This window comes from Planococcus citri, chromosome 5 (genome assembly GCF_950023065.1).
Source record: "Planococcus citri chromosome 5, ihPlaCitr1.1, whole genome shotgun sequence".
NCBI lineage: Eukaryota > Metazoa > Arthropoda > Insecta > Hemiptera > Pseudococcidae > Planococcus > Planococcus citri.
The window spans coordinates 37,187,261-37,211,528 of NC_088681.1; the positions used below are offsets into that span (position 1 = coordinate 37,187,261).

At 31.4% G+C, this 24,268-nt stretch overlaps 4 protein-coding genes across 8 annotated transcripts; all 4 read left to right on the forward strand.

Annotated features, from left to right (window-relative positions):
* Nucleotides 1-362: 362 nt before the first annotated feature.
* LOC135846932 (uncharacterized) lies at nucleotides 363-7,586 on the forward strand. 3 transcript variants are annotated; one of them, XM_065366295.1, is made up of 16 exons: nucleotides 363-724; nucleotides 801-914; nucleotides 1,008-1,140; nucleotides 1,266-1,377; nucleotides 1,503-1,754; nucleotides 1,842-2,850; nucleotides 2,928-3,020; nucleotides 3,124-3,241; nucleotides 3,320-3,431; nucleotides 3,532-3,777; nucleotides 3,904-5,916; nucleotides 6,024-6,086; nucleotides 6,401-6,518; nucleotides 6,617-6,728; nucleotides 6,824-7,072; nucleotides 7,196-7,585. In XM_065366295.1, exons 11-16 carry the CDS (start codon nucleotides 5,844-5,846, stop codon nucleotides 7,322-7,324), a joined length of 744 nt encoding a protein of 247 aa, XP_065222367.1. In that variant the 5' UTR covers nucleotides 363-724; nucleotides 801-914; nucleotides 1,008-1,140; nucleotides 1,266-1,377; nucleotides 1,503-1,754; nucleotides 1,842-2,850; nucleotides 2,928-3,020; nucleotides 3,124-3,241; nucleotides 3,320-3,431; nucleotides 3,532-3,777; nucleotides 3,904-5,843; the 3' UTR covers nucleotides 7,325-7,585. The 3 variants fall into 3 exon arrangements, 2 of the variants coding, with proteins under 2 accessions (XP_065222367.1, XP_065222366.1); XR_010559046.1 differs by having other exon boundaries at nucleotides 550-724; nucleotides 7,196-7,586; XM_065366294.1 differs by lacking the exons at nucleotides 2,928-3,020; nucleotides 3,124-3,241; nucleotides 3,320-3,431; ... (5 more) ...; nucleotides 6,824-7,072; nucleotides 7,196-7,585 and having other exon boundaries at nucleotides 571-724; nucleotides 1,842-2,754.
* A 299-nt stretch (nucleotides 7,587-7,885) lies between these two features.
* On the forward strand, nucleotides 7,886-10,074 carry LOC135847862 (uncharacterized). Its single transcript, XM_065367591.1, has 6 exons — nucleotides 7,886-8,433; nucleotides 8,525-8,629; nucleotides 8,696-8,813; nucleotides 8,905-9,016; nucleotides 9,122-9,370; nucleotides 9,730-10,074. Exons 1-6 carry the CDS (start codon nucleotides 8,361-8,363, stop codon nucleotides 9,856-9,858), a joined length of 786 nt encoding a protein of 261 aa, XP_065223663.1. The 5' UTR covers nucleotides 7,886-8,360; the 3' UTR covers nucleotides 9,859-10,074.
* A 1,704-nt stretch (nucleotides 10,075-11,778) lies between these two features.
* Nucleotides 11,779-15,660, forward strand: LOC135847947 (uncharacterized). Of its 2 annotated transcripts, XM_065367688.1 has the most exons (6): nucleotides 11,779-11,910; nucleotides 14,353-14,473; nucleotides 14,578-14,689; nucleotides 14,775-14,886; nucleotides 15,021-15,266; nucleotides 15,418-15,660. In XM_065367688.1, exons 2-6 carry the CDS (start codon nucleotides 14,449-14,451, stop codon nucleotides 15,541-15,543), a joined length of 621 nt encoding a protein of 206 aa, XP_065223760.1. In that variant the 5' UTR covers nucleotides 11,779-11,910; nucleotides 14,353-14,448; the 3' UTR covers nucleotides 15,544-15,660. The 2 variants fall into 2 exon arrangements, with proteins under 2 accessions (XP_065223760.1, XP_065223761.1); XM_065367689.1 differs by lacking the exon at nucleotides 11,779-11,910 and having other exon boundaries at nucleotides 13,725-14,473.
* A 4,197-nt stretch (nucleotides 15,661-19,857) lies between these two features.
* LOC135848709 (uncharacterized) lies at nucleotides 19,858-22,191 on the forward strand. Of its 2 annotated transcripts, none has more exons than XM_065368675.1 (7): nucleotides 19,858-20,017; nucleotides 20,112-20,318; nucleotides 20,400-20,514; nucleotides 20,973-21,084; nucleotides 21,199-21,444; nucleotides 21,567-21,697; nucleotides 21,905-22,191. In XM_065368675.1, the coding sequence occupies exons 1-6, from the start codon at nucleotides 19,930-19,932 to the stop codon at nucleotides 21,690-21,692; spliced, it is 894 nt and encodes a 297-aa protein (XP_065224747.1). In that variant the 5' UTR covers nucleotides 19,858-19,929; the 3' UTR covers nucleotides 21,693-21,697; nucleotides 21,905-22,191. The 2 variants fall into 2 exon arrangements, with proteins under 2 accessions (XP_065224747.1, XP_065224748.1); XM_065368676.1 differs by having other exon boundaries at nucleotides 21,567-21,693.
* The last annotated feature ends 2,077 nt before the right edge of the window (nucleotides 22,192-24,268 follow it).

Below are 24,268 nucleotides of genomic sequence, written 5' to 3' on the forward strand. Positions count from 1 at the left end.
AATATAAGGATTTGAGGACCCATAGTGGCTCATAAAAAAACTCAGGTGTCCTTCAAAAAGCTGAAGGTCCTGCAAGGTATTGAGTTTGGTCTCCAAATTCGATGGTGACTGGATATGTCAAAATAGAAGATCCCCAGTGCTGCAGCTAACCAGTTGTTAATTTTCATAATTTTATAGTTTTGTTTTTCTTTGTTTGTTTTTTTGTTGTTTTTGGTAAGGATCCTTAAAAATGTGTATTTTAAACTACATAGAACTACTTCTTTCTGTGTAAGTACACGATTTTAAAAAATTAGAGAACCTACTTGAAAATTAGTAAACGGAAGTATTTTTTCACCGAAACACTCAAACGACCGACTAAGTAAATATAAAGATAGGTAAGTGAATGTAGGTAGGTACTACCTACGTAAATACCTACAATGAAACCAACAGCCACTGCTCTTGAAGTATGGTATCCAACTGTGAGATGAATTACAACCCATCACCTGTCCAATAATAAGACTTAAGTAGCATTAGTGACACAGAAATGAGATGGATAGATAGATATGAGTATGGGTAAGTAAATGGGTGACATAAATATGAAGCAAAAAACTGATGAAATGCATAAACACGAGTATGCTAGTGAAAGAGAATAAAATAATCGTCATGTATTGTACAATTCGAATAATTTTTTTGAGCCTTTTATTTCTCAAACTTGAAGGATTAATATTCTTAAAATTCGTCTCAGGTGAGTATCTATTACTTCAGTAATACATACATTTATATTTTCCATGAAATTCTAGATCATAACAAAACTTATTTAGCTTCTGAACATTCGTTGTTTGATAAAAGTAAAAGTTTCAATGCACCTAAGAAACCATTGACATTTTTAACACCATTCGACGAAGTATTTGTACTAAAACATACCGGACGATCACGTAAGTAACGATCACAAATTAAAATTAATTACTTACTGTTTAAAAAAAACAAAAGCAAAAACAAATGCACTCGTATTGTTTGAACCACTGTAGTTGATCTTGATCTTATCACACCTAAAACTGTTGGTGCTTTAACTGGAGGTCTCTTAGGAGAAAATATCTATAGATTTCATAAATGTCGGTGGTACTGGCAGGATGGTTTGAGTTCAGGAAACTGTAATAACGGGTAAGTCATCATAAATACCTAGGTACCTACTTGAAATGTCATTCTGATTCTGTATCTGTATCTGCCTATGATACTCGTATTTTATTGTGCTAATCGATTCTCATTTCAATTTTTTTTCTAAACAGATCGGTTTTAGAATCGAGGTTATATTATTTCAATATAAAATATGGCAGTTTCAAAAATGCTTTACATTATCCAAATGGTGTCATTGATGTTTTTATTCCAATTGAAACCAATGTAGGTTTTAGGTTATTTCTTCACTCGTCTTTATAAATATTCTGCTGTTTTTTTTTGTTTTTTTTTGTTTTTTTAACTTAGGTAGGTACTTAGTCCTTCAATTTAAAATATGAATAATTTTTCAGGGCCATATTTACAACCCATTATATTGGGAATTTGAGAAACAAATGGGAGAAAAAATCAAGAAACCGGATGATCAGGCTTTGATTAATGGAGGAGTTACGTACCTTTGGTATGAACATTTTACTTATAAGGATGTTTACAGTTTATATTCAGGATCATCTCATTTTGATGAAGAAAGTGGTAAAACGTATTTTAATACGATTACCATCGAGTTACCATTAAACCGTCTAGTAAACTTCGTGTCTCATGAACAGGTAGGACAATGAAATATATTTTATACCTACAGAAATGGGAATTTACTTTCTATGTAAGTACTTTATTTTTTTAATCGTCAATTTCAGTTCAAACACACATTTGGTTCGTTGGTGAACTGTTCAGGGAAACCTTTGAGCAATCCGGTACCTGACATTCAACATTCATCGCGAGTTAAAAAAGAAAAAGGAATTTGCGTGATAAACTTACCAGCCTGAATCACCTATCAAAATGAAATAGCAAATGGATGGATAATAAACTTTTTCATCAATCAATTTCGTTGTCCATAATGTATCGAGTGATGGAGTGAATTCATCAATAATATTTGTACATAGTACCTTACCTACAAGCATTGCACAAATTTTTTGAAATTATTCACTTTGATACCTTAAGTACCTACTATAAAATTCTCCTACCTAAATAGAGGTGTCTAAAAAGAAATCGCGGATTAAATTTATATATATAGGTATTATATATTGTCAGATACCACTTTGTAAAAAAAAAAAATGAAATGAGAGAATTTTGAATATTTTTCGCACTGTTTAGGGTAACATACTTATGTACCTACCTATTTTTAAATGTTGAAATCTTGAATTACATTTCATTGAAAAAAATGTAAAACTGGAATACCTAATCGCACTCAGATAATTTCGAAGTTTACATCAAACTTGTGAATCAATATCTACCTACTCCTTCAATTTCATTTTGAAAATGGGCTGATGAGTCAGCAACATTTGTTCCCCTAAAGGTAACCATAATAATAACTAGGTAGGTTGTATGTATGTACATATGTACTTTTTTTATTTTATGAATCTTAAGTCACTTATGCAATCAATCACAAATTATCACTCATTTTTTTCACGTGTATCCATAAAATGTCCTTTTTGTCTGGAAACAGCTTTCAAACATGTTCATAAGTAATTAATTTTTATGTCTTACTAAGTGACGAATTTGATAATGCAAAAATATATACTCCATCAATGCATGGAATCTTAAGTTCAATATCTATTTGCTTATTGACCAAGATGTACTTATCACGTTTAATTTTATCATGTTTTATAATTTTAAGCTGGAACGGGCCATCGTGTTCGATATCAGGTAGAGATGGCAATTCAAGTCCTCTAATAGGCTATCTATTTCAGTTGAAGCTTTCAACGAATCTGATTTTTGTTTAGCTCAAAACATCTGCAAAGGGTGCAATGAAAAATTTGCCAATTTTCACGCCGTATCAGATGAAACATTTTTACTCAAATACACAGGAAAATCAAGTAGGTACCTACAAATTCAGTTTTCTTTCAAGAATATTGAAACATATCGCACACCTAGAATAAAAAACTTATTTTCTATACATCTAAAACTCTTAAATTTCAGTCGAACTTTCAGGCTCAGTGGCAACAAATGCTTCAGCGACTGGTGGTATTTTTGGAAAAGAATTATATAAATTCTATAAGCTAATTTATCATTGGAAAACTCCTAATTTTATAAAAACGTATGTATCCAAGTTTCTCATAAATTTTGAACTATTGCACTTGAGCTTAAACTGATACCGATTATTTTTAATAAATAGATGCCTCTTACAAGTAAGGGTTATTTATTTCAATTCAAAATACGAATCGTATAAAAATGCGTTGCGCTATTCGGATGGTATACTTGAAGTAAATTATCCTGTTTTTGCTGACGTTAGTATATTTGTATATTCACTAAATAAATAAATTCAGTTTTTTTTGTCGGTGGCAAAACCTTATACTAATATACTTAAGATGCAAATTAAATTCTCAGGCACTCGTAGACAATCCACAATTTATCGGGTTCGAGAAAAAACTTCACGAAATCAAGCATCCTGGAAAATCCACACATATCCATAGTCGGCTATCTTGGAGCTGGTTAGCTAATTTTCCTCCATCTACAGCTTACTCGTATTATAAAAGCGAATATTTGGACGAAGACACTGGAAAAAAATATCCTTGTGCTATAAAAATACTGGCACCTCTAATCAAACATTCAAACTATATATCTCGTCAGCAGGTAAAATTTATTATTGGAAAATATATTCGATTTAACATCTTGCTGCTTCGTATAAGAACTTTAAAAGTGCTGCATTCATAAGACTATAGGTTGGTTGGTATACTAATGCTGTAGTTCTGGTTTCAGTTTTTAAACTCATTTGGATCATTGGAAAATGTATTTGGGAAACTTACGAATAATCTTCCAGCTTATGAACTTCCGAAGTCACTTGCTGCCATAGCGATAGGAGTTATCATAAGCATTATTTGAATGCGATCAGCGAAAAATGATTATATCTGATCACTGATCAGATCGGATTAAATCTGATCAATATTATTGGGACATTCTCGAGGTCCAATTTGTTCTTACCAGATCTGATCAGATCAGAGTTTTGATCAAGATCCAATATTTTTCGTTTATATGGGAACAAAAATAATTATATGTACCTACTTATTTGAAGTTTTGAGTTTTTGTTGTGAGGGAAGAGAGGAATAAGTAGGTATATAAATTAAGTACAATAATTTTTTCACAAAAAGATAGAGCTTGCTTTTTTTAAAATTTTTTTTTAAAAATATGCAACCTGGACAATAAATTTTCTGCACCACACAAAAGAAATATAAAATAGGTAGGTATTTGGGTATCTGTGGGTCAGTTGCATAAGCCTTGTATCGACGCGATTTTGAAAAATTCAAACATAAATTAGATATGATCATTAAGAAGATTTAAAATAAAATTGGTGAAATTGAACATACATTGTAGGTAGGTGTACAGTAATTATATCATACGTAATGCACTTTTATGCACCACGTATGCCTCCTCCTCCTCCTCCTCCTCCTCCTCCTACATGTAAAATTTTATATCAGATTATGACCTCGTGTGTAGAATTGCAGCATAACTTCGTAAATTTCCATTCCATATGACATATCCACATGCAGATAGATAGTAGATACCTAAACCTACACGTGTAATAAAGGACAAAAACAATGTAAAAGAGCTGTCGTCTAAAGATGATACCAGTCAACAGCTTTAAATTTGGAAATGAAAAATATGTCACGGGCTATCAGCGTTGACATTTGCCTGAATGCGATTATCAACCGTTAGTTATATTGTTATTTTCAAGGACTAACAAGTCACGTTGTTTTGAAAACAATGATAACAAAATTTTAAATTTACTTACGTAAATTTCAAAAATTTGGCTTGTGAATGTGAGCACTTTTAAAATTTTCATCCATTATAATCACTTCCTCTGCTCCGCAAAAATGATATTATTTGGCTGATGTTCTTTTGAATAAAATGTGAAGTACATAGGTACCTACATAGATGTAGTATTCTGTATGAGTGGGATTTTTTTTTGCATGATTCAAAATCTATATTTTCAAAATTCTATTTTAAAAAACACTCATTTTCATTGAAAAAATTAGGCTTGTGTACATTAGATAATAAGTACCTAACTAAGTAGATTGGCTGATATTCATTAACGCACGTATTCTTCGAGTTGGAAAAAAATGGATACTCGCATTAACAAATCACGCATTCATTACCAGTGTACGATAAGCTGCATATATCAAGCGTCGAAGGAATAAATTTGTATCTAAAATAATGTTAAACCAGTTGAAAAGTTAATGAGCAATACAGGAGGAAGTTTTTGAACCCAATTCCTTGAAAAAATGAAGTTGTGCAAACAAATTTTCCCCTAAAAATATTAGACAATTTCTAAAATCTCGAGTGACAAATTTACCGAAAAAAAATGAGTGAATGAGTTCCTACCTAAGTATTATCCGCCATTTGTTGAAGTGATCAGGCTACTTTTACAGAATAGATAGGCAAGGTACCATAAAAAATTATCTCTAGGTTACTGTTTTCTTTCTCCTTAAAATTTCCATACGAAAAATAACTAAGTACCTATAGATAGGTAGGTGATGTCTATACCTTAACATGAGTTTTTAAAACTTGAAAATATGTGTTTCTCTGACATAATATTTTACGATTGCGAAAACGATCGATACCCAACAAAAAAAATTCGTATGTGTATATTTCTAGCAAAGTAGTCTTTATTCAGCGAAGCTTTGTAATATTCAACAAGTAAAATGTACTGTGATCGAATATTGTTGACATTTTTGTTAGCTTTTTACTTGACCATGCCACTCAGATGGGTTTCAGGTGAATATTATCATTCTTAATGAAATTTTCCAGACAAGTTATATTGTATTGATGTGCCTACCTATAATACTATAACAAAAAATTGATCTGACCTTTTTCTCATTCAGCATCGGTCAACTTCTTCGCTGCCACAGACGAAACATTTTCAATGAAATTTACAGGAAAATCGGGTAAAAATTTGAACTAAGTATAAAGATTAGCACCCAATTGTGAGCTTCCAATTTCAAATAAGTAGCTGAGCATTCTTTCATTTTTTAGCATCTAAAAAATGGACCGGAAACACTGATTTTACAGATCACTTGCAGAATCAGTATCACTATAAGCATTTTAGAATTATTTCAGCTATGAAATATACCTAAGCAAAACAGATGCTCACATCAATAGGTGTACACTTACTTCACCTATATACTATTTACCTACATGGATTAAAAAAGGAAATAACGTATAGGTACCTATCAATTTGCGAAATATTTTTAAATTTCAGTTGAAGCCTTAGGTCCACACAAAGCCAATGGCACCATAACGCACGGTTTTTTAAGCCTAGATGTCTATCAATTCCATAAACTGGTATATTATTGGGTAACCAATAATTCTACACACAAGTAGGTACATCAAAAAATCTTTTATTTGGCATATTTGGAGTCTACATTATTGTGCTAGGTAGTTATTCCGCACTTTTTAAAAATATTTTCTCCAACAGATTCACGTTACATGTGGAAGATATTTTTTTCAATAGAAAATATGGGTCTTATCAGAAGGCATTTTATCACCCTGACGGCATAGTTCAAGTTTGTGTTCCTGTTTTTGCCAACGTTGGTATATTTTTTATTTTTCACCCACAGCCAATAATACCAAGGTAGGCTAAAATGTTTTTCTATTTTTTAATTAGATAGGTACCTATTTCTAGGCATTAATTGACAATCCGCTGTACTATAAATTTGAAGAAGCGTTCAATAAAATCAAGAATAAGCCCGGAAAAACCACTGATATCATAAGTGAATCTACGTACAGTTGGATAATGAATTTTTTTCCAGGAGTTATATACGTGCATTATAAAAGTAGATATTTTGACGAAGATTCTGGAAAAAGTTGTCCTTATGCAACAACTATTATGTTACCGATAGTACCTTCGCTGAATTTCATATCCAGTCGACAGGTAAATATACAAAACAACTTTTTAGAAGCATAGGTACGAGTAGTTGCTAAAAACATAGGTACTCGTAATTCATTAAACAAAATGAGTTGGTAACACGTTTTCCTTATTTAATCATTTTTACAGTACCTCAGCACATTCGGATCATTGGTTGATTCTTCAAAAAGACCCTTGAATGATCCACCACCCCTAGCATTTCCAAGATCTTTCGTAGGCATTGGAATAAATATAATACTTATCCACATAAAGGGATAAGTAGATGACTAACACATTCGAAATTAAATTAATTCTAGAAAAAAGAAAGGATCACGAGGATTTTCAAATTTTTATAAAAATAACATTTTTTTTGTTCTGTAAGCTCTGATTATTTTTTTAATTTTTTGAAAAAGGTTCATGTCTTAAGTACATATAATTACTTCAAAATAATATATGTATTAAAAAAAAATTATTGTGATGTACTTGCCTTTGTAAACTCTAATAAAATCATGAACAGATTAGATACTCGTATAGATACTTAGGTACCTGACTAATCAATAAATAAATACATATGATGAATTGATGATCTTCAATTGCCTTAACAATGTAAAAATCTTCATGATCTGGAATCCCCCATAATCGAATGTGTTTTTGAATGCTCTTTCCATTTAGCTGTGTCTGACTGGATTTTTTTCGATACTGGAGATACCTACCTCTCTCGTATGTAGGATAAATTGCATACACCACGTTTGAAGGAATAAATTTATTGTAGAAATAAACAAGGAGAAAGTGATCGATAAGAGCCGTCGAGACTCGAAAATTACCTTCAGGAAGTGTTATCTCCCACTCCATAAAAAATTGAGTTGGGGAAAATGTCGAATTTTATTTCCTACACCTACTTAATTGCTCAGTCAAAAAGAACAAGAAAATTAAACTCAAATTCATCATAAGCCCTTCAATTTTTGGCACCTCTAGAAAACGATGAAGTCTGTCCCCTAATTGATGAAAAATTGTAAGAAAGCATTCAAGAGTTATTGAAATTGACGAGACCAGTTTACGACACCCCGAAATATTATCACTATAGGTTATTTCCTTTTTTTCTTTCTCTCTAAAATTTCCGCACTTGAAATATGTGCTTTCTGCACAATTATGAACATTGGTCCGACTCCGACTTGAAATTTATGTGATTTCTATAATCATAACTTAAATATACTTTTGAAATATGTTTTCCTTGCAAACTTAACTTTTACAATCACGAGAACGGTAGCAAAAACTGCATTTTATAAAGGCAGTTCTGTTACTTTCATCGAGTAAAATGTACATTTCACGAGTAATATTGACATTTCTACTAACTTTTTACTTAAATATACCATTCAACGAAGTTTCAGGTGAATAATTCGCTCGTAATAAATTTACATCTTACCTACTGAGTTTAATTTAAATTCAACGAAAATTTACCTTAATCGATATTTTTTTCAGCAATTTATCCTTCTTCGCTGATCTGTAAAGAATGTGAGGAGAATTCCATCAGTTTTCACGCAGCTAAAAATGAAAAATTTTCATTAAAATATACAGGAAACGCGGGTAAACATATTTTGAACTATTCTGTTTTATAGGAATAATTATTAACACTAAGAACCGAATTTTTAGTTGAAGCTTTTGGTCCACCAACAACAAATGGCACATTAACAGGTGGTATTTTTGGTGACGAAGTTTATCAATTCTATAAACTGGCATATTTTTGGAAAACCGATTATTTCACATACAAGTACTAGATATCGAAATTGAATAATTTTTATTAAATAAGCTGCGTGTTCAAATATTTTTTTTACATGCCTACTTATCTATTATTTCAACAGATTCACATTACAAGTAGGAGATATTTTTTTCAACAAAAAGTACGAGTCTTATAAAAACGCACTAAATTATCCTGATGGTATAGTTCAAATTTGTACTCCTGTTTTTGCCAACGTTGGTATTTTCAATTGTTTTCCCTAGACTTATTGCTAAAATTCGTAAATTTATCCCCTTTTTTAAAAATATTGTGAACCTACTTATTATCATCAACACTTTCAGGGACTAATTGACAATCCATTGTTTACTAAATTTGAAAAAGCGTTTAATCAAATCAAAAGTAATCCAGGAAAAATCACATGTATAGAAAGTGGGCCTACATTTAATTGGATACAGCATTTTCCTCCTGAAGTGACATACGTGTATTTTAAAAGTATGTATTTTGACAAAGATACGGGAAAAAGCTATCCTTGTGCTACCACTGTCAAGTTACCATTGAAACCTCTGCTGAATTTCATATCTTGTCGACAGGTATGTAGGTTCTTTCGAAGTAGTCGAGTTTATGTACCTCTTATACACTGAAAAAAAAAAACAATAAAAATTACTATTTTAGTATAGTAACCGGACCCAATCCAAAAATAATAGTGATTTTTACTCAGCCAAAAAATACATTTTACCTATAGAATTAGGTAAAATTTATTACTCTCATAGTAAAATTTACTAATCTCATAGTAAAATTTACTAATCTCATAGTAAAAATCGCAATATTTTTGAATGGGATCCGGTTACTGTATGAAATAGTAAAAATTATCCATAATTTTTTTTTCCGTGTAAGTACCTACTTAGTTTATTTAGAAAACTTCAGTACCTTCTATTGATTGCTTTTGCAGTACCTCAGCACATTCGGATCACTGGTTGATATTTCAAAGAGACCCTTGAACAATCCACCATTGTTAGATATTCCAAAATCTCTCGTAGGTTTTGGATGGAATATAAAAGTTATTGATGTAGATGAATGAATGTTGCCGATCTTGAGAAATAAATTCTCAAAAAAGAAATTGAGCCCTATAGGTACCTAGAAGAAGAAAAATGGGCTTGCGGAGATACCATTGAAAAACAATTCTCTTATTGAAGTACAAATAGATAAAATAATAGATACTTTATACGAGTATTTGTATCGTCAACTAATTCATGTTGAATTTAGTGCAATTATTAATAAAGATGGTGATTTTGGTTTGCTCAAATAGTGTGATTCTTTAGATGTTTTCTCAAATGGATGGAGGTCGTGCAGACCTGACCTGAAAATTTTTCAATTTTAGCTGGATCTTTGAATTGAAAAATAATGTATCGGATTTCATAAAGGAAGAAAAATTCTACAAACATTCTTCTTATTTTGCAATATTGAAAGTGTACCATTTAGGTGGGTAGATATTCAAAAATAAAAATATGTAGGTAGGTACCCAAATTGAAAAAAAAAACGGGAAGTAAGTAATTTTTGCACTACAAAAAAAAGGGCGTCAGCAGGACAAGCATTTTTACATTCATAGAAGTCGAACAAAGACAAACAATGATATAGTTACACGCCAGATAGAGCCCGATAGTAAGTATGTAGAGTATGAATAATGAGAACAACTAAGAAAGTGTATTGTTTAGGTAATGAGATGAGCTGAGCACTAAACACGCCTAAATAGATTTCAATCACAACAGAACATATCTCGCCGCCGACATGGAATATTTGAAGGGAGGGGGGGCTGAATTCTCAAAAATTAGTTTCTTTCAAAAAGAGAAAAGCTTGTGAAATTACATTACACTCATTTTGAAAATGAAATCACTAAAAGCTTATCAAATAAGTACCTATTACTGGAATCAAAATTGGATTACAATTGATGGAAAATAAACAGTCGATTGAACAGAATATCATTTTGGGAAATGACTCAAAAATTCTTGATCAGCATTAAAAAAACTGCAGACATCATGAAAAATTGGACAAATATCATCAAATAGGAAAGGAATAGGTATTGCAAAAATTACAAAAAATATTTTTCAAAAACTGCATGATCAACAAAGAATTTCTAAATAAAATCCCAGAATGAATGCAGTTTGAGTGAAATGAAACAAAATCTAGCAAGAGTTGAACCATAAAAAGAAGTTTCCCTCATCAATCGTCAATAAGCGAAATCTATTCCAATAGGTCAAAAAAAAGGGGGAAAAGTCATCTCTCAAATGCCTAGAAAATGTTTGTGCTCAGTTTATTTTTTACATACTTACTTACCTACTTGGTCATTTTTTTAGTATACGAGTAATTTTAATAATTTTTTCAACGTTTATTTTTGTTGGTAAAATGTCTCTTTTTTCACGGAAAAAGTGTGTTGTATGTACATGGTCTTATATTATGTCAGTTTCAAGTGATAAAACGTGTTGTGACTTTTTTTATTGATCGTCGTTCGACACATTATCTTGTTGTTTGAACAATTTCTCAGTCTAGGTACCTACCTTAGTTCTTTACTGTTGGAGATTCACAAATTTAGTCGTGGTAATGACTTTTCTGCCATGAAAGTGTCTAAGTATGCTTATTGTTATGACGTCCTTTTTTGTCACGGTCTAAAATCGCATCCAAACCCGTACCAAAAATTGCACTGTATAAGTAAATCATGCAAAGTCTATCATGGATGAGAAAAAATTTATAAAAAGAAGCACACAGCTCATTCCAAAAAAGTCAACAATTTTTATCTGTTTAGGTAGGTACTTAATGTCCATGTTGTAAACTATAGTGTTATCTAGAAATAGAACAATAAGTTGAAAATTGTATAGCCCTTATCTTTTTCCTTTGTGCGATCTCAATATTATGACATTACAAATTATCATCAAGAGACACACGGCGATAAATTTATACCATAGGTACCTGCTAACTACGAATATGTAACCTCTCTACTGGTATAGTTGTCCTTTCATGCACTCTAACAGTGTGAGTTGTCTCAAATTTCAACATTATACCCAATATTGTTTTCCATTCATTGCAATATTTCACTCACGAGCCAACCTTCTTGAACTACCAGATTTAATTTCGTAAGGTAAAAACATATCAAATTCTTGAATCCTACGTATAGCCTAAGTCCCAGAGTTATGTAAAAAAAAAAAAATTATACCTACCTACTTTTTAAAGATTCTCAATCATTTTTAAACTTTGAGAAGGGTTTTGAATTTAGATGCAAATGCACTGTACGAGTAGAACTTTGCTGTACACGAGGTAGGTATAGATCTTAAAGTAGGTAGGTACATTTTTATCTCGATTTCGTGCTAAAAAATTAGGGACCTAGTTACTTTTAATTTTTTTTTAATTTCATGGAATTATGTAGGTGGGTAATTCTCACAAAAAGGTAAAATTCGTGTACATGGCAAATTTCTCAACGGTTTTAGCATGAATTTTTTTTTTTTTTTTTTTTGGTCCATTCAAGAATGACCCCGCACACATTTCACACATGGTATTGAGGTTTTTAGACCCTCCTTTCATTGGTGTACATTTGATTTTATACCCCAAATGTCCTTCGACTTGGCTGTCACACATCATGTTTTTAAAAATGAATGTTATAAAGTGTCATGAACTTCATTTTTTTTTGGAAAAATTGACACATTCTCATTATCATAGAACATGAAGGTCTCTTATTGTGCAAATTGCAATTGCAATAAGTCTATAGGAAGCTCACAATTCACATTTGAAAACTGTCACACACTTTTTGCGCAAATTTTCGAGCAATTTTCAATTATTTTTGGTAGCTTCCCAATCCAACATTTTTTTCTGGTGAGTGGCTGCACTGGTTCACTGTTCTCATAGAAATGTTACCCCGCACCGTTCTTTTTAAAAACTACATTACAGCTCGTTCTGATCGTACTTGTCTCTGAAAATATGATATTTCGCAAAATTGGTGTCCTTCGGCTTGCCTTTTTATTTACCCTGATGAACCCGCCAAAAACGATAATTGAGAAAGGGAAGTTATTCTACATAATAAGTACACATTTATTACGTGTTAAAAATCGAATAATGTCCAATAGGTAAGGCTAGAAACGAAAAAACGTTGAGATTGTCCTTCGGCTTGTCCAGCGCCCATTTGTCCTTCGACTTGGCCAAATTTCAGACAGCTGTACTTTTATCGCGCTAGTCGGCATATTACACGATAATACAAGCAAAATTTTACATTTTCTCCCTCCCCACACTTCACCTCTACCCCTACCAAAAAAATAAGTCCAGATTCGAACTCTGCGGCCTGAAAAACATAAATCCACATATTACACGATAATATAAGAAAAATTTGACATTTTCCCCCTCCCCACGCCTCACCCTCCACCTCTACAAAAAAAAATAACTCCAGATTCGAATTCTACGACCTCGAAAACATGCCAATCGACATATTACACATCGATGAGGGTCTAATTCTAATTATCGCCGTTTTAGGGGGGCCGGGGTCCACAGTGGGGGGGATTGAATTGAGGCCAACACTAGAAAAGGGATCTGGGACACATATACAAATGATTCCAACTTGAAATTTTCCAAAAAAATGATTTTCGTTTTTCAAAATTATGCATATCAAAATCGACCCTTTTTCTGAGAATTACCCAGGTACCTATTTATGTACTTACTTATTCCCTAATTAATTAAAAGTAGGAACCTACCTAAAACAATTTTTTTGGAAAATGAAAATTTTCATAAGCAAAAGTTAATTGTGCAATTTTTCCAGAACTGGGGGGGAGGAATTGATTCCTTTCCTTCAGGCCGAGAGTAAAAATATTCAACTGATTTCATCTTTCTTTAGCATTGCGCACGGGGGGGGGGATATTTTGTAATTTGAAATATCTTTTTAGGAAATAAAGAAATATTGATTGATTGAAAATTTTATGGTTAAAGTACTTAAGTACCTATACGAGTATAAAATCGTAAAATCTTTACCTAGCATTTCTTCTACAAAATATTAAAATAAATATTGTTATGATAATTTTCAATAATGTCAATCATGAAAAATATCAGTGAAACATGATGTAAGTCTGCCTAATAATTGAATATATTTATTTACCATCGTATGCGTTCTACCTTTGTGAGCATGGTTGAATTTTTCAAAAAGTGTGACATTCAAACTGCTGACGTCCCACTGTGATTTATGACTCATTACATAGGTAGATAGATATTCGGTTAGTCTAAATTCGCTAGTATGAATAAAATTCCTGAAGCTACGTTATTTAAAAATATATGCTTTTTATTTCAACTACAGTAATATACAGTACACACACATTTTTGCTTGGATGCTTGAATTAAGCAAAGTAGATATTCCTAGATTTTTTTTCGTTCAAGATTCTCGATTTACACCTTTTTAATCAAGAAAATTCGGTTACAAATATGCACGTTTCGAATTACTTAATATTCTGTGCTCTGATGTTTGGCTCGATGAAGTTTTCATTCGCGTTTGAAACAAAATTGCCAAGTAAATAATACCTACATTTTTTTCCTTCTGAATTAACTGCAGGATACTTAAATTTAAAAGAATAATGGATGAATAATAAATGAAAATTATTGATACGAGAAATCTTTGAGTTTTCACACCGCCTCAACAGAAAAATGGATGTTGAAGCAAACTGGGAAATCAGGTAAAATTTTGTCATTGGCTTTTGTTGGTGAGAAACCCATTATTATGTATGTAAATAAATTTATACGCGTACATATTTCTCTAACCTCAAATGTTTTAATGCAGTTGAAGTAATATCCCCTTCAACCACAAATGGTACTGTAACTGGAGGTGTCTTTGGTGATGATTTGTATAAATTCTACAAATTTCTATTTAATTTTCAGATTTGTGGAAACAAGTAATTCTATTATACTGCTTTTTTTTTTTTTGAAGATTTAAATTTAGTTAACTATTTTTAATGCGCAAAAACTTTTTAAAAATAGTGTCACCTTCGAGATACGGGATTTCTTTTATAATACGCTTTATAATTCCTTTGAGAATTCTTTGAATTATGAAAATGGCATCATCCAAGTGTTTATCAATGTCGACGTCAGTGTAAGTACTAGCAATACATATCCACCTACCTACCTACTCACCTAATTACCAATTGGCTGGAGTAATTTTTCACATCCTACAGATTTTATTTAATGTTTTTGGTTTATATCTATATTTTTTTTGTAAAATTTCAGGGAAAGAAAAATAATCCGCTGTTCAATAAATTTATGCCAGCTTTGAAAAAAGTTAAAGAACCAGGAGATAGTATACAAGTTGACAGCGAAAAATCTTTTGCATGGTTCAAGAATTTCCCTACAGGAGCAGTGTATACATTTTTTAGAAGTTCATTATTTAATGTAGATGACGGAAAAACATACTCTTGTGCGACAACCGTCGATTTACCAAAGGAAAAAAAACTAAATTACATGTCACGTGAGCAGGTACTTAGATAGCTTGCACCTCGAATAAAAACATTTTACTTGATCTCATAATTACTTATGTATACCTAATTAATTTACTTACCGATGTGTATTATCATAATTATGTAGATATATCTTGATTAAATTGGATTCATGGCTTGTATATTTTCAGTTCGACGAAACATTTGGAGAGATGGTTGATGAGAATGGAAAAAAGCTGAATAATCTGATACCACCTAAAGATGAACCAACATCGAGTGTGAAACAAGCAAAAGGGATCAAAGTTACCAGCATCTGATGTATAAATTAAATACCAATCAAGTGAAGATACTACCTACCTATTGTACACCTACTTTATGTACCTAGGTTTTATAAGAGATAAGACTTGATACGAGTAAATTTTCTATGACTATTATTTATGTAGGTTGTGTTTTTTTTTCAATTGTCAAATTTATACCTACTTTATCAGCTATACTTACTTGTGGGTCATTTCGTGCCAGATCGACGGATTTTTGCACGAGAGATCTTTGATTTTTTTCAAAATCAGATCATGTGTATAAGTCATCAAACGATGAGAAATGACGCAAACCGGACATTTTTTCGATTTTTTTTTTTGGTGGAGTTGTGGGGCTTCACAGTTCTCTAAAATGGCCGAAAATGGAAAATTTCAGTTGTAAATTGCTCCGGTTGTACGTGATATAGAATTTTGAACTTTTGTTTAAATTGTAGTACTTCGAGAGGGTAATCGACGAATTATGTCAAAATCAGTGTTGCCACTTTCAAAATCAAAAAAAAAAGATTTAAAAACTTAAAATTTAAATATAACCATGATCTCGACGAGTAAAAATTCTGAAAAAAATCGCAGTTTTAGCCCTTTTTATGTAAAAAATAACATATCAAAAAATTAGGCTGGCATATTTTTTCATTTTCCAGAAAAAAAATTACAAGTTTTACACTTTTTGCAAAAATACCATCAGAAACCTAAAAAATGCAAATTTTTACATTTTTGAGATATTTTACCAATGTGTAGACAAAACATGTGAGAAATCCCCCTCCTCTCCATTTGTCAGTGCATTGTCGAGAAATACCGTTTTTCGTGCTATAATTTTAAAAGCGAAATCCTCGTATTTAAAAAATTTCACCGCCGCGCCGTTTTAAACAAAAAGCAGGAACCTAAAAAATGAATATTTTTTTGCATTTTTGAAATATTTCACCAATATGTAGACAGACATGTGAAAAAATCTCCCCTCCTCCCTCCCTCAATTTTAAAAAAAAGATTTGCTGAAAAAACATACTTTTTTGACGATTTTTATGGTAAATTTCAGAATTTAAATAGAATTTGAAAGTAAGATAGAGAACTGGTGGTTCAAGTGGAGACTTAAAATTTTTCCTATGATCTTTTGACGTAAACTCGAGTACCTAGATGAGTATTATGAATTAGAACGACGTAATACTGGTATAATAATAAATCAAATAAGTCCATGACGTGTTTTGCAAAACATCAAAAACATGATTACGATTTTGAAGTTGACGCAAAAATAAAAAAATAAGTAAACAAATAAATCATAAATAAACGAAGAAGAGGTATTTTTTTGTATAGAAAAATAAAAATAAAAAAAATACCTACCCAAAATCAGTTACCTATTTTGTTTATTTTTTGCGTAATATTTTGACAGAATAAACATAAAAGTACTTACTTACTAGCTTGCTTATAATCAGAAAAATTCCGATAAAGGAAGCCGAAATAAAATCCAGTATCTGATTTTCAAAATTTATTGCTGCCTCTTCTTTTTTGTATTTTCAATAGGTTAGCAGCTATTTTTCAAGAGCTGACCAATTCAAATATTCTCTGTGTAGGCTTTAGAATAGTTTCCAAGACCACAATCTACATTGATAATTTTGTTTCTTGACAAAGAATTTCCCTTTCTCTCCCTCCCCCCCTAATTCGCTAGAGAAGATTTGTAATTATAATTAGCAGAAGTACATTTATGTACATTTTGAATATTTTAGTCTACATTGATTGGAAGTGTCACCAAAAACTACTAATTCCTGTAGATACCAAAACATAGAAAAATCATATTATTGACTCTCTGGTGATTTCCAGCTGACAGATTCACCAAGCAGTGACCATAATCATGTGATTGATTTTGTACTTGGTGACTTTTGCAGTGACCATATGTGATCGATTTCGTACATGGTGACTTTTAATGAATCTTGGTGAATGATGGTGAATCAGTTACCAAAAAGTCACCAAAATATAGAAAATTCATATTTAACTCGCATGGTGACTTCTTGGTGACAGAGACAGATTTACCAAGCAGTGACCATGTGATCGACTTCGTCCATCGTGACTTTTGGTGAATCATGGTGACTAAATTTCATTTTGGTAAAATTCTGTGGCTATCTTTTCAAAACCGGGGACTTTTGCAGAAATCCGCTGGAAGCTTGAAAATGGTTCCGAGCCTTTGAACAATTTTGAAGCGGTTAGAAAATTTCTGGAAATTACAACTTCCACGAAATTTCACGCTATCAAATTAGAAAACTAACTGGTTTGAATCACGCTTTCAACCTCGATGATCGATTGAAGACGGTTTCAATTTATTCTTGAATTTCTATAATGAAAAATGAACTTTATTTAGCACCTCAAAGTTTAGTGTTGATTGCGTATTTCTACGGACTCTCTTGACCTAATATGTAGCTATGTCATAACGACGTTATTTTTTAAATGATACAGATATGTATCTACCTGCATTTCTAGTGAGAAAAATGTAAATACCACCATCTAATTCCCAAGATAAAAATAAGAAACTTTCCAAAATTGGTGATAGTAGGTAATAGGTATGTAAGTACTTCAAAATTATGAAAATTTTTGCTTTTTCAGTAGGTAGGTAGTAGGTACCTACGTATAAATTTCTCAGAAATGATTCTCACTTTTTCAAATATACCTTTAAAAAATATATATATTTTGTTCTGTTGGATCCAAAACTAGAAAAATTAAAATTGCCACACGAGAAAATCTAAAACTCGTCACATGTTTTTTATCGCTCGCCATTTTTTTTTCATATGAAGTAAATAAGTACGATTTTCATTTTCAATGCTGTTACACAATTTTTTTTCCAAGAAGTATGTACACCTGATTTTCATTCATCAAGTCTGATATTATATTTATCTTTCAAATGTGTAGCGAAATGGTGGAAAATTTAATATCTACCTGATTTCGAAATGAGAAAGCTAACAGCAATGTCATACGTATGTATCATTATCTTTTGAAATGACGCAAATGACTTATCATATATGCACCAAAAAATGCAACTGGGACCTATCTATATAGAAATTGCATGATTGCAAAATTGTACTTTAAAAAATAACAATAAATTAACTTCGGCAAAAACTGCAATAGACCCATTTACATCAAATGATTTTAAAAAAAACTTTTATTAGGTACCTTCTTGGAATTGTTATTTTGTTGTTTGCATTAGGCATCTACAAAAGCTGATCAAAATGTCATTGGACTCTTCGTATAACTCAGGCTGGAATAATACTAGCACGTTCGTTAATACATTTATCTACTGCTGGAAATAGCAAACCTTCCTCTAGAACAAGTTTTCTACATGAAGGGGTTCAAGAGAGGTACCTAAGGCACGTTCTGCAAATTTTTTAAAAAGTGAAAAAACGTACCTACCTATAAAAAATTTACTTGAAGAGTCTACGAGGAATACTTTAAGTATAATTATGCGCTTCTATAATAGGTATAATGAAGTATTAAGTTCATAAAAACTAAAAGTAAGCAGGTATACTTAGGTATTCATTAATTTTATTTTTTGAAAACTATATTATTTTTAGTCGTTTGTTACCTATCATACGAAAATACCTAATTCTCGAAGAATTTTTTAAAATGAAAAATGACTTTGATAAAATTATGAAAAATTGAAATGTAAAATTTTCAAGACGGTCCCTCTATTTTTCATTGCGATAATCTACAAAATTGTCAAAATATTTTCTCATTTATTAAAGGAAAAAAATGCAAAATGCAAAAATTCCCACTTTTAATTGTTTTTGAGGTTGTTTTTTTTTTGGAAATTCCAGGTCGTTCTTATTTAACTTGAAACTTTTAAACTTTTGTTGCTTCTCACTGGAATTTTTTCGCGAACTTAATTTTTCATTAAGAAGGAATAATTATCTACCTATAAGTATATATACCTATTCAATAATTGGAACAGAAAAAAATTATAGTGGGTACTAAGTAGGTACTCAAAATTCGCAAGCTCAATTTGTTATGATTTTCCCTCGGCCTTGATATTTGACAACTGAGGCCTGAGCCCAGAAGTTTCGAAGAATGGTGCAAAATTATTCGCAAATGCTACATTTTTTTGCATTTATGTTCAAATTTCAGATAAGTTCCTACTTAGGAATTGGGTAATAATTTATTTCTGAATAAAAAAATGAAAACTCCAAAATATATATATGGTAACAAACATGAACTTTTAAGCGAAAATTTATGATAAGAAGGTATTCAACGAATAAAGAAAATATGTGCCTAACCATCTACCTGACGTGAATTAGATAAAAGGAATAACATTATTAGAGGTAAAAAAGTGAGAATTTCGAAATATTTTCGCAACAACAAAATAATAAAAACAAAACTTTGTGGTTTTGGAACTAGTCGTCCAAAGTACATAGCAAAATGCGCATTTCAAGTAATTTTTTATTTTGTATTTTAATACTTGGTTCTGCAAAATATTCGTTTGCTGAATCAGATCCCCATTCATCAGGTATAAAATCACTTTATAATTCAAATTGCGAATTTTCTCAAACTTATAATTGCGTAAGACGACTGTAATAAAAACGTGCTTATAATTTTTCTAGTCTTAGAACCAGTCACAACATCAGTAGAATCAATTCTTGATCTTTTCAACAATAACACACCATCTGAGGGAGAAAAAACACCTGAAACTGAAAAATCTGATACATCTGAGCCAAAGACGCCACCATGCCAACAATGTGATGATGAAGCTGCGTCATTTCACACAGCCCAAAGCGAAACTTGGACATTGAGCCTGACAGGTGCATCAGGTAAGAGTAAATTCATAGTGTGAATGTGTAATACTTCTGATGTAAATAAATTATGCATTGAAATTACTCGTGCGTCTATAGTTCGAGTAACTCCAGGCTCAGAAACAGACGGAACTGTAACTGGAGGAGATGCTTTTGGTGAAAATCTTTACAAGTTTTTATACATACGATACACCTGGAGACATTGCGCAAACAAGTAAGTGCTCACGTGTCTCAATTTTTTCCAATTATTCTGGAATTTTTACCTCTTTTTTTTCGTGAATGAAGTTTTCTAATAAATTTTCAAGTAGGGGTATTTTATTGTTGTACTCTAAAATAATAGCAACTGTGATAAAATGAATAAATTCTAAAATTAAATTCTAACTTGATCATTTATTATTACGCTTTTCTTGCGAGTCGAAACGTCGTGAGAAAAACGTAATAATCAGATCAAGTTAAAACTTGGTTCAAAATTTTTTTCATTTTATTTCAGTTGATACGAAAGTAGGTAAGTATAGGTACTTGATCTTTTTATAATTTCTCTCATCTTTTTTTGTGTCAAAATAATAGTTGAAATTAGGTATAATTCTGCTGCATGCGTAAAAAAATTCTCCTTGCAATAAATTTAGGCTACATGCGATTACATTTTTATGAACTTATAATACCTACTTACAGGATTGTATTCGAAGTGGTTGTCTGCTTTTACAATACTGAATTTGAGTCAAGTAAACAAGCTGTTTCGTATCCTCATGGAATAGCTCAAGTTCATATTCCTATCGAAGCGAACGTTTGTACCTCTACCTACCAATAATTTTACTTTTAAATTGAATTTTCCTCATAAAAAAAATGGGTTTATGGTTACTAGCGTTGCACAATGTAAATGTCCTATCAAATTTTCTAGGGAAAGAAAAACAATTCTAATTTTAATGAAATGAATAATAAAATGAAAGAGATCAAGAAACCAGGAGATAGTACGCAGATTCATAGCATCGATACATACTCTTGGTTTGATAACTTCCCTGTGGACGCAGTTTATGAATATTTTGATAGCACTTACTATGATGAAGATTCCGGACAAAACTACAATTGTTCTATAAGTGTTTACTTACCATCAGAACCAGAGGAAAATTACATCTCAATCCTACAGGTAGGTATTTTCGTAACAAAGTATTAGGCCACATATGTATAATTATGTATAATTTTAACAACATTTTCCACTCGATAAAAAAATATTGCAAGCTGCTGAAATAACGACGGCATGTTTTTCAGTTCTATGATGCTTTTGGATCATTGAAAGATAAGTCGGGAGACGATCTGAAGAGTAATATGCCACCCAAAGATACGCCATTGTCGAGTCCGAAAAAAGGAACAGGAATCAATGTTATTCCCACGTAAAGTAGGTAATAAATATTTTCAAAAAGAGATATTATACCTACGTATGAGTACAAAATTTATTTTTAATAAATAGTTAAAATTACTGGTTAATTAGGTACCTACTCATTTGTTTACTTATAGGTAGGTATTTCATTTATTAGCCAGATATACTATTGGGACCAAGTTGGATTCTTGCTACAAAATCACTTTTGTTTGTTTTTTTTTTCAAATAGGTACCCACGATTCTCAGTCAAGCCAACAAAATTATTTAATTTAAATAATTCATGAAAGAAAAAAGAACACCAGAGTAGAAAAATAGCCGTCACTTCGATCAATCATATAATTTCTGTGGCATTATTAAAAGTTAACCGATTTCGGTTCAATTCTGCGAGTGATATCATTTAAACGAATCACAATTGGTTCATCCAATAAATCACACCCCGTATAAAGATACTCACCATCCTGTATAGAAAAAACTTGCGAAATGTATTTTGAATTATTAAAAAGTATCCATCATCAACACTTTAATTTGATTTTCATTCTACGACCTGTGCGAAGAATACGTGTAAATAAAGTGATACCTACCTATCTTCCTCTCAACCAAACCATTTCATCGTCTCAGGACTTATTCGATGACCCTTTGAGAAAAATTCAATTAAAAATAATCAATACAGAAGTACCTACCTATGGTTTGTTTGGGACAGCGCTAATCAGTTAACATACGAATACGTATAGAATATGTATACTACTATCGAGAACCTTTGACGCAATGGGCGTAAAAACACTCAAATTAAATATTTAATTAATTTCGTCCAACGGGTATTTTTTTTTCACGGTGTACTCTGGTATAGGTACTTTGAAATGCGGTGAACTGATATATGTGGGTCAGTCCTAGCACGGATAAATCATATTAATACGTACCTACAGTCTCGTTAAGTTGGTTGAGATGGGTGTATTCGAGCTTGGAAAAGCTTTTGATAGGTACACGAATATCTGACTAATTATCTTGTATGTTGTTGGATTGTTGATTACTATAACCAACTGCCCTCTGTATGAAAATAAAATCTGATGTATTGTGTAGCAATAAACTTTTATGCAAGAAATAAAATGAAACGGAAATACGACATTGAACCATTAAAGTGACACTAAATTTATAAACAATTTGCCTGAATGAAATTTCTCGTCTTTATTATAGACTGTATTTTTTTTTTAAATCCAAAAATTCCGCGATTAAGTTTCAACTTTTTGCTTCTTTTCCTATTTTTCAACGGTTTTTTTAGTAGATATATTATATCTAAATCATACCTTTTTTCGAAAAAAAAAATGTTGTGGGCCTCTAAACAATGTTGGTTTCTTTAAGGAGCCTCCCCCCACCCCCAATAAATTGGAAAAATATAAAAATTGTAATCTGTGATTTTTTTTGAAAAAATGATATAATTGGAATTTGTGAATTTTTTTCTTGAAATTTATTTTTCGAGAAAAAACTTTTTTCTATCCCCCTCTCTTTCTCCAGAAATATTCACCCTCTCTCTCATAAAATTAAAAATTGAAGCGTGTAAAAAATTATTTCTAGTCAAAACCCTTTTAAATTACCCTCTTAATGAGAAAATAACCGTCACCCCCCCCCCCCCCCAGGGGAATTGAGATGGATTTCGAGTTTTGACTGGAAATGAAAATTTTCCGAACAATTCTTGAACTTTGGAGGCTTTAATTTTTTATTTTCCAACATTATATCCCCAATAGGTGTTTTTGTAAGGCTTAATACATATATAGAAAATGAACAAAATGGTTTGAGGGACGAGGGAAGGTTTTTTTCTTAAGAAATGATTATCTACTCGTAGTAGAATTCTAATGCAAAAATGGAAAAAGTTTGAATAAACAAGATTAATTCATTCCTTTGAGTTTGGAGAGAGGAGCAAATCAGCATGACATGACTTCAATGAGGAAATTTTCAGGTTTTTTCCCCCCATAAAAGGTACATATGTATAACAACTTTGGAATTTGGAGGATGGGAGTAAAATAGTTACAAACAATTTCTCATCAGTATAATATAAGCCACTCCCTGGCTGGACTATATTGACTTAATTTGCATTTAGTAACCTCAAAATAGTCATAAGAATATTATATATCTAGGTAAAAGCTATACATAGTATGTAAGTATTTTTGCAAAGACGTTTTTGAATCAATTTTTAGTCTGGAAAAAGTTTATGACCAGAAGTGAATTACCTATGGTCAAATAAAAAAACATATTATAAGAATATTTAACCCAAATTTGGTCTCGATTCCAAACCAATTCCTCCCTCCTATCTTGAGGTTATTCTGCTTACGTTCATGGATATCGAATTACTCTACTTCGTAATGAAAATTGAATTTCAATTGTTTTTCGAGCGTTTTTTTGGTCATTTCTTTACTGGAAACCAGTTTAAAATTTTGCATAATTTTTATGTTTTTCGTTCTATGTACTTAACAACCTATATATTTTTAGATCTTTTCCAATCTTTTTCCAAATTTTCTGGATATTTTTTGTAGTTTTTGTTTTTGTTTTTTTTTTTAAAAATAGATATTCGCTATCTACTTATATAATTTTGGTCTCAAAT